Source organism: Myotis davidii, unplaced genomic scaffold, assembly GCF_000327345.1.
Source record: "Myotis davidii unplaced genomic scaffold, ASM32734v1 scaffold100, whole genome shotgun sequence".
Classification (NCBI taxonomy): domain Eukaryota; kingdom Metazoa; phylum Chordata; class Mammalia; order Chiroptera; family Vespertilionidae; genus Myotis; species Myotis davidii.
The window spans coordinates 651,421-661,114 of record NW_006292691.1 but is presented as its reverse complement, the minus strand read 5'-3'; the positions used below and the strand labels follow the sequence as shown (position 1 = coordinate 661,114).

Sequence of the window (9,694 nt, the reverse complement as noted above, 5' to 3'; positions counted from 1 at the left end):
CAGTGTCTTATGTCCATTGGTTATGCTTATATGCATGCATACAGGTCCTTCGGTTGATCTCTTACCCTCCCCCGCCCCCCAACCCTCCCCAGCCTTCCTGCTGTAGTTTGAGTGTTCGATGCTGCTCTGCCTCTGTATCTATTTTTGTTCATCAGTTTATAATGGTCTTTATTATCCATAAATGAGTGAGATCATGGCATATTATGCTTTTATTATTATAGATATACACTTGTCAAACTCATCTAACTTAAATGTATACTTAAAAATGGGTCTATTTTCTTGTATATAAAGTATATGTCAATAAAATTTATTATTTTTTTAAAAGTAAACCCACAGCATATTAACTGATCTGCTCAGAGTTAGATTAGTAGGCCTTTTGACCATGAGGACCTGAATTACCCTACAGTGGTAGGCAAACTGTGGCTCGCAAGCCACATGTGGCTCTTTGGCCCCTTGAGTGTGGCTCTTCCACAAAATACCGACTTCTGCACATGGGCCACGAAGTTTTAATTGCACTGTACATGCGCGCCCGCACGTGGTATTTTGTGGAAGAGCCACACTCAAGGGACCAAAGAGCCGCACGTGGCTCGTGAGCTGCAGTTTGCCGACCCCTGACCTACTAGATAGGGCTGAATACAGATCAAAGCCAGGTGTGAACACCCAATCCATGCCATGCTGACTGCACAGATATTCTGGGAACAAGGATGATCTTCAGGTCCCTTATGCCTGTCCTTCTATGGGCCAGGTCTACCACCACAGGCACATGAACAAGCCTATCACTAAGGACAGAGAAGAAGGGAGGGGCTGCCTGGTGAAGGACGAAAAGAAAGCAGAAGTTACCTAATACATTTCAAAATGCCTTTGTGTCTACACTGGCATGCCGGGTTTTGGGAGAAACACCAGAGCAGTTTGTGGACTGGTTTCCTGTGAAGGAAGAGCTTTTCCTTAATGCCTTAAAAACCACACCAGACCAAACCAAACCAAAGCTTCCTGCTGTCCATAAAAGACACACACAGAAGCACATCCACACACAGAAACAGGCAAAATACAGGACATTTTAAAAAATAAATCATAACCCCAAACAGAGATAACCACCATTAATGTTTTCATGTATTTCACTCCACAACTCTTTCATTTGACACCCATAGATATACTATATAATTAAGCATACATTTTCCCCACTTAAAATGCCAGAGATTACCCCATATTATTGAATATTCATTAAATATTCCTCCAAACCAACACTTTTAAAGGCTGTATAATAATCTCATCCCATGAATATACCATACTTCTACTGTTGGACCCTTAGGCTATTGCAATTTTTGTTTTTTTAATAAACAAAAACAAAACCTTGATTTCCTCTAGTTGTGTCCCTTATTATTCTCCAGGAGACATTTCTAATCACTTGGGAAGTAAAAGGGAAGGCTTCTTTAAGGCTCTGGATACATGTTGCAGAGTCCCTTACAGAGCACCACACACACGCCCCTGTGCACTTTTAGTGCTGAGTGTTACCAGACTCACCTCTGTGATAGACTTAGAGGTGAGTGTTTCATCCTATTTAATTTTAAGGTTAAACATCTTTCCATGTATTTTTCATGACAGCAATTTTCAACCGGTGAGCTGCAAGAATTTCACAATAGCTGTCCAGTACAAATAAATAAAAATTATACTTTTTTTTGGCCAGATCAGCAAAAAATATTTTTTTTGTGTGCTGCAAAATTTTAGTAATTAGTTTATGTGTCCATGAGATGAAAAAGGTTGAAAATCACTGCTTCATTAGAATCTCCTGTGACTCTTTGTTATGGCCCTGGCCAAGTGACTTGAAATAAGGAAAATACTCCCTCTGATGCCACCGTCACCATGTTGTTCCTATCAATCAAGGGGCCTGATCACTGCTAATCTGGACCAAATCAAGTCACTGCCAGCCCCAGTAACCAAGAGAGCAGTGTGCATGTACATGTGTGCATGCAAGCATGAGTGTGAGCGTGAACTCAAGACCACCGCCTCTTGTGGGAGATCTGTGCCACAAGACAGTGTGGCAGCTTCTGCAGGCTCATGAGGACTATCTGCCACACTACTCCTGAGATCTGTGCTCAGAGACAGGCTTTTCCCTTGCACACCTTGCATCTTTAAGAAAACCAGGCTCAGCTCCTAAAGCTTCCAGCAGTTAGAGGCCCGCCAACACTGCAACCAGGAAGAGAGAGGACCAAATAGGAAACAGAAGTCAACACAAAATGATTAGGTAACTAGAGGAGGCTCACTGAACAAGTGCTAAGTGTGCATCCCCAGAGGCTTTGGGATGGATACCAACAATAGTACCTGGGTGGGGCGGGGACGTGGAGAGTCATGCTGCTGCCAAGTTAGAGCTCCCAATTCATCTGCGGTGACTCTTGGACCTAAACACAGAATCTCAGCACCCTGTTAGATACCTGTTAGATATCATCACGTTCTTTCAGTCACTCAAGGCTGTACAAAGCAACTAAGTCCTGATAACGTCACTTAAGCTGTCACCCATCTCTCCCAGCAGAGACCTGAATAGCAGGCACTCACCCTACCTTGGCCCAGTTGACAGACAACTGCTGCCTGGGAAGGTCCAGGCTGGTAATGAACCAGCTTATGACCCCAAGAACTGCTGGAAGGAACACAGGCCCACCTCAGCCACAGTGTTGCCACTCAACCTAGGAACCACCTGGAGGCTTCCTGGGCTCACAAACACCTGCTCATCACCCAGCTTAGATCTCTGTCTAGACCAGGGGTGGGCAAACTTTTTGACTCGAGGGCCACAATGGGTTCTTAAACTGGACCGGAGGGCCGGAACAAAAGCATGGATGGAGAGTGTGTGTGAACTAATATAAATTCAAAGTAAACATCATTACATAAAAGGGTACGGTCTTTTTTTCAATAATTTTATTCATTTCAAACGGGCCGAATCCGGCCCGCGGGCCGTAGTTTGCCCACGGCTGGTCTAGGGTTTACATTTATTCACTTGCCCAAAGATCTGGCACCCGGCTGTCCACACTCTGACACTTCAAAATCTGTGGAGTGCCTGCCTTTCCAGCACTTGGACCTTCTTCCATTCTCTGTTCTCCCTTAAAGATGCCGGGTCCTAACTGGTTTGGCTCAGTGGATAGAGCGTCAGCCTGTGGACTCAAGGGTCCCAGGTTTGATTCCGGTCAAGGGCATGTACCTTGATAGCGGGCACATCCCCAGTGGAGAGTGTGCAGGAGGCAGCTGATCGATGTTTCTAGCTTTCTATCCCTCTCCCTTCTTCTCTGTAAAAAAGTCAATAAAATATATTTAAAAAAAAAGATTCTGGGACACCTTCTCTGTAGGGAAGGACTCCCTCTCTAGGGATGTTGGCCTCCTGACATCACACCCCTTGCTTCCCTTGTTTAGACCACTCCTCACCTTGCCTCCCTCTTCACCATCCTGAAGATGACTTTCCTAGCACTGCCCCAGCCCGGCATGAATCACTTCCCGCTTGTGAGTCTAACTGAAGTGCCATACCCCTCTGGGACATCAACACCTAATGCCTTGAGGGGCCAAAGCTTATCTGGTCATGCCCACCATCCTGCTTAGTCCTTGGGTCTTCACCTCCTCCATCAGTGTCGAATTTACCTGTCCTCCATCCCTCCTCTACCCTTTGAAGGGCACATGTCCACAATCAATGAGATACTAGTATTCCCATCTTGGCTATATTCCCTCGGTTACCACCTCAAAGTTCAAGTTCACTTTATTCACTATATTTACCCTCATTTCCCATCCTAATGATGACCCCACACACCTAGTGGTCTCTGATTTCTGCACTCAGTCTCAACATCCTGCTCCTTAGAGCCCAGGGCACTAAATTCTGCCCCATGAGCCATCTCCCCTCCCTTCTCCCATTTTTTCTGCAGTTTGCTCCAAGCCAGGGTGCCACACATTGAAAGACCTGCCCGCACTTTCTCCAAACGCCCAAAGAAGGACGCCCTGACTGATGTGGCCCCAGGTCCCACAACAATCCATCAGGAGGCATGCCACCCCATTGTAAGTGCTGCCCACTACACAGGCCTAACTACAACTCCATCCCTCCTCCTCCTCCTCACCCATGCCCCAGACCAAGTAAGTGGCTAGCTTCTCAGGGACCAACCACTTCACACTTTGCCAACTGCAATTCATACAGAACAGGAGGCAAAAGTGCCTACTAGACCTTCCCATCTTCTTCCCCACTTCCTGTAACATATTTCTATTTAGTTCATCACCCAAACATAAACACTCTTGCTAATGGGAACAATGACATTACATATACACAACACGACACAGCAGTGTCACTGTGACCACACAACCTTGAAAGAGGGACCCAGCTCTGCACAGTAGAGCATATGCTCTATTAACTGCTTAGCTTACATAAAGTGCTAAAGATTGGTGAAAAACTTAAACATTGAAAATATTCTGCCTACTCAACTGTTTTCTGAAAATTTAGGAAAGGCCACACCAGTTCAAGTTACAAATCAGCCAAGTTAGCATAATCTGAAGCAGATAAGGTAACCTGTTTCCTCTCCCCGTGAGGCCTGACACCCTCCCAGGCAGGGGCAGACTGATCTTTACATCACAGCAGGTGAGTGCCTCTGGCGAAGGGGTAGACAGGCACAGATGGGTCTATGTGTGGTCCTTTGTGGCCTTCTGGAAACCTCTCTGTAAACCCGTGGTTGGCGGGTGACCTTGGAAGCTCTCGGGCTTCTGCTGCTCTGTTGGATGCAGACAGGAGGGAGGCAGCAGGGCAGGAGCAATGTAGTGAAGGGAATAAATGGGCCCCAGATCAGAGGAAGAAGGCAGCCCCAGGACCAGGGACAGAGGTACCAGGAGAAGGGAGGAGTTCAGTTTGGGGTGCACTGAGAACAAGTAAGCCACACGCATAGGGAAGCACTGGAGAGGAAGGTCATCAGAGAGAGGAGTCAGGCCCAGGCCCAGGGTGGAGGTGAGGGCAAGAGCACAAGAGTACCTAGCGAGAAGGTCACTCCCACCAATCAAAGTGCCAGACTCCTGAAGAAGGGGGGTCACACAGCCAGCACTAAGAAGACGGTGCCAGGCCTCATGCTGCCTGAGATAGCTGCAGGTTCCCAGCCTGTCTGAGCCTTAGTTCCTCATTTGTAAAATGAGATGGTGATGGTACCTGCATCACAGGACGGCAGTGAAGACTAGATGAGGAGCAGCGCCGAGGAGCTCAGCCCTGGGCCTAGCACGTATCACTCAGGCCAACACCCACCTCAGAACCCACCTCAGAACCTGGCATCGGACAGAGAGAAGGCAAACCCCAATAAATCGCCCAGAAAACGGGCAAATGCCAGACATGAGAACCCAACCAAGTACAGCGGGAGAGAGGAACTGGGAGGGATTGTGAGGTACCCGTCAGAATGGGGATGCTGCATACAGGCTGCTCCTTCATTTAGAACACACATCTAGTTAGTGCCTCTTGTGTGCAGATCCCATGCTACTGTTGAGGACCCAGATGAGACACCAGGGTGTACAGGCCAGAGGCACGTCTGACTCAGGAAAACGGTATGGAAAAGTGTTTGAAGACACCAAATACTCTGAAATTTGAACTCAGGACTAAAACCCACTTGCAGCCTGGTGAAAAGAGACGTTTGGAATTGTCTAGTGAAAAGCCATGGAGCTGGGGGACAGGGCGCGCTCAGGCCCAGCTGCTGGGTCGCTGACATGGACCATAGACCACACTCTGGCACCATAGGGGTGTAGGCACACAGCATCCTCCTCCCACAGGCACAGTACTAACATAGAAATAACCCGTAGGGCCCTAGCCAGTTTGCTCAGTGGATAGAGCATCAGCTTGCGGACTAAAGAGTCCTAGGTTTGATTCTGGTCAAGGGAATATGCCCGGGTTGTGGGCTCAATCCCCAGTGGGGGGCATGCAGGAGGCAGCCAATTGATGATTCTCTCTGAGAGAGAAAGAGAGAGAGAGAAAGAGAGAAAGAAAGAAGAACCAGCAGGCCCAAATATTACTGGCAGACCTCAGCGCTTGCCCGACTTTATCCATACCTGCCACAACTGTCTCACTCCTCCTGCTCATCGGACCTCCTTCTTCCCTCTCTGCGTGCCCCGGACTCAAAGGACATGAGCATCCTATATACTCAGCACCTCCCACCAATACTGACCCCCTGATGAGCAAACAGAGAGAGATGGAGTTATTCCTATTTTCAAGTCTTTCAAGATGCAGTCATATCAACTATATCGCATCTTATTGACCCTCAACATAGAGATCCATGAGAGCGAAGGCGCAGAGGACACAACTGTCTTGATCAGGACCTTCACCACCCTAGATAATAGGGGTGGCCTATGCACCAGGGTGCACCCAGCATACTGCCTTGGGGACCCACAGCCTTGGAGCAGAGTCACTCAGGAATAGAAGCTGCTCACGGAACACTCTACTTTCCTGCCAGCTTCCACAACGCAGACTCCTTGTCGCTTATGCTCTGGAGCGTATTTCCCCAGCAGATGGCCTGGTAGAACCTCTATGCAAAGTGTTCTGCTCTCTCCAAGGAGAGCACAGACTCTCCCTTAAAATTGCTGCTATGTATTAAGAAAAAAGTAAACCACCTGAGAAGGTTTCCAATTCTACGGAAACTTATAAGCACAGTGCACATTAGCATCCCCAGAGTCCAAGAGCCACTGTGGGCTCCCGCAAGGGTTGGCATGTTGGCACACAGGGCTCATCACTACTTCAGGTGCCTGTGCAGGAAAAGACTGTCTTGATGACTCACATGTTTATGAAGCTGGTGAGAGCGACGTGCACTCACATACATGTCTGAGGAACAAGCTAGACAAGACTTCAATGTGGGTAAATCATCTGGGTGGCCCAAGGAAGAGGGTTTACACCCCTGTCACAGGCCATGTGTCATCTGCTCCTAGACAGAAGAACCATAAACGTTTAGGCTAAAAACAAAAAGCCTAGAAACATGCTGAGGGCTTTTAGCAACAAAGGGGGAAAAGAAACACATGTATATCCTTTGTAAGAGGATCAGAAATAAAAAAACAACAACGCTCCTGAATATTACAACTTTTTCAAAGGAGAAATTCCCATGATGCTGAATCCTGAGAACCAGCGGCTCCAGAGCTTCCAAAACTCCCAACAGTCTCCTTTAGGAAGCCTTCAGGGGAGCAGAAAGGAGTACGCTGAGGCCACCAACTTCACCCTGATAAGAACAGTAGGCCTTGGGGTGAGCCAGTGCACTGACCACAAAGACCCACTGCGCATGTCTTCACTTCTAGGACCCTAGAAACAGGGGACAGGTACTCTGCCTTCTCTGCTCAACGCTATGGGGGACCCACAGCAACCTATGTGTGCCCTGGCCCTAACAGCACATAGAACCTGTCTAAAAGTGGGCTTTCTTCTTGTTTTCTGGCAGATGGCCCTACACTGGACCAAACATCTTGCTACCTCAGGCAGGCCTCCACAGTGAGCATGTCATAGGAAATGTGGCAATGCCCTGCAATTTGACAGCGGGGACAGAAGGCAGTTCCCATCTCTCCAGCTAGTGGCTCTGTGTTCTCTGAATGCTCACTGCACCGGCTACAGTACCTGACGGTGGAGCTAAGTTGACCCTCAGAAGTGCAAACCTATGTCCCAGGAAAATACTGCTACCCCTAATGAAGCCCAAAGCCTCCCACACTCTTCTCATATACTACCAGCAGCCCAGGCGCAGGGCTCCAGGAAGCAACACTACGAATGGAAAAGCAACTCAACAGTAGCTGCCAAGTGTCCGTTAAGGTGGCAGTGGCTGGTGAAGGGGCCTGCTAAAGCCCCAACGAAGGCCCTCCCTCTCCCACCCCGGTCGGGCCTCACACTTTTCCTCCCTCACCTAAAAACACACCCAGAGTTCCTCCTTTCTTGCCCTTCCAGGTGTCTCCTCTGGGGCTGAGAGCATGTGCTTTGGAGGTGGCACAGCATGAATCCGGCAGGGCTGCCCACTGCTGAAGCTGCTACAGCAAGAAGGGCATTCAGCCGGTCCAGGTAACCCAATCTTGACAAGTCCTAAATCGAAAGGGTGGGAAAAGCTGGGTCCACACTCTCAGCTGCGCACAGGCAAGCAATTTAGCAAAGAGCAAATGCTCAGAGCAGTCAGACAGGCTGACAAGAGCCCAAGAAATAAAGCAATAAAAAGTGTGGAGCGCAAGGACTTGAAGTAAAATTAGTTAGACAAGACAGAACTTCCTGAAGCACAAAAGGTCCTTGAAGAGACTAGATGATGACATACGCTAAGCAGAGTCCCTGGTTCTCCTAGGGAAACACCCTGTGTGGCCTGGGACAAGGCCCCCACTGCAGAGGTGGAACTGGCTACACTGCTTCTTGGCCAAAATAACTTTGCTAAACACATAAATTAAGGGGAGCTCAGACAAGTGCTGGTGATGTGTGTTTTAGTCACGCAACCAGAAATTTTAAAAGAAAATTTAATAATGCATTTTATTGTGCAACAAGGTGTTGATTCCCTGAGCACTGAGTAAACACTTCAAGGGAAAAGCCTGCCTTTGAGTCCCACCCGTTCCTCCCCGCCCCTGCACACACCCCACAGAGTTGTGAGAAAACCCTGGCCATACCCCGCACGCCTTGTCATAGGTTCTCCACCGGGACCTCATGAGAGCCCCACTACTGGATGCGCCCCCCTTACATCCTTCCTCCAGCTCCTGCACATTTCTTTCACACACTTCCTAGGTCAGTTGCCACCCAGCAGCAACAAAGCTACTCGGTCGTGAAAGCCCTTCTCCAAAGGCTCACAGCAAAATCTCGGCCTCCCATTAAGCCCTCTTAGCCTCTAAAAGGGCCTCAAGCTGACACTTAAAGGTGCCAAGCTGTAAGCTCAGTATCCAGCTGCTTTCTCCCCGCCTCCGGCCTCCATTAGAGTTGAAAACGGTGAGAAAGAAAACAGATTGCAAATTGCCACAGGCCTGCTCCTTGCCAGAGAGTGTTAGGCTTTAACCACAGTGAAGAGATGAAGAAAGGCAAGGCGCGGATCCCTGCCTCCTAATTGCAGTCTAACCGGGTAGGGCAAATGGCTGGCTGGCGCAGTTCTCATTACAGACCCTACGTGACAGGAGGTGGCAGATCAAGTCCGCCTCCCAGGCCAGCTAACTGCTGTGGGGACTGCGTGGTGCTCACGCCGCCTCCAAGCAGCACTGGGCCCAGCAGGGCGAGCCCTGCCGAGTACCCTAAGCCCCTGCCGGGAGGGGACACGGAGCGGTTCCCCGAGGACAGGCCAGCCTCATCAATCTCCTTGATCCATCGGTCAATGCCATCAAAGGACCAGCGGTTGGTGATATCATATACCAGGAGGATCCCCTGTGCGCCTCTGGAGTAGGACCTGAAGATGGTGCAGAACCTGCCTTGGCCCGACGTGTCCCAGAGCTCCAGCTTGACCCTCCGGCCATCCAGCAGGATGGTAGTCGTCTTGTAGTCGATCCCGTTGCTGTAGGCGTAAGGGGACTCGGCCGCGCCGTCCTGTAGGCTCTCCAGGATCTCGCCCTTGCCCACATCGCTGTCGCCCACCAGCAGGAACTTGAGGAGGTAGTCGTAGCTTTTGACCGGACTGCCCTGCGTCCCCATTCTCGCTCACGCGCGCGCAGGCCGCGCCCGCATGCCCACGGCGCCGGCCGCGGGAGCACGGCGGGGAGGAGGCCTTCGACAGATCTGCGGGGGTCGGGC

At 49.7% G+C, this 9,694-nt stretch overlaps 1 protein-coding gene across 1 annotated transcript in view; it reads right to left on the bottom strand.

Annotated features, from left to right (window-relative positions):
• Positions 1 to 9,694, bottom strand: part of RAB40C (RAB40C, member RAS oncogene family) — a 34,164-nt gene that overhangs the window by 23,683 nt on the left and 787 nt on the right. Inside the window, exon 2 of the mRNA XM_015565582.1 lies at positions 9,454 to 9,679. Coding sequence (XP_015421068.1) covers positions 9,454 to 9,595 — 142 coding nt within the window. The 5' untranslated portion in view covers positions 9,596 to 9,679. The remainder of the gene's footprint in view (positions 1 to 9,453; positions 9,680 to 9,694) is intronic.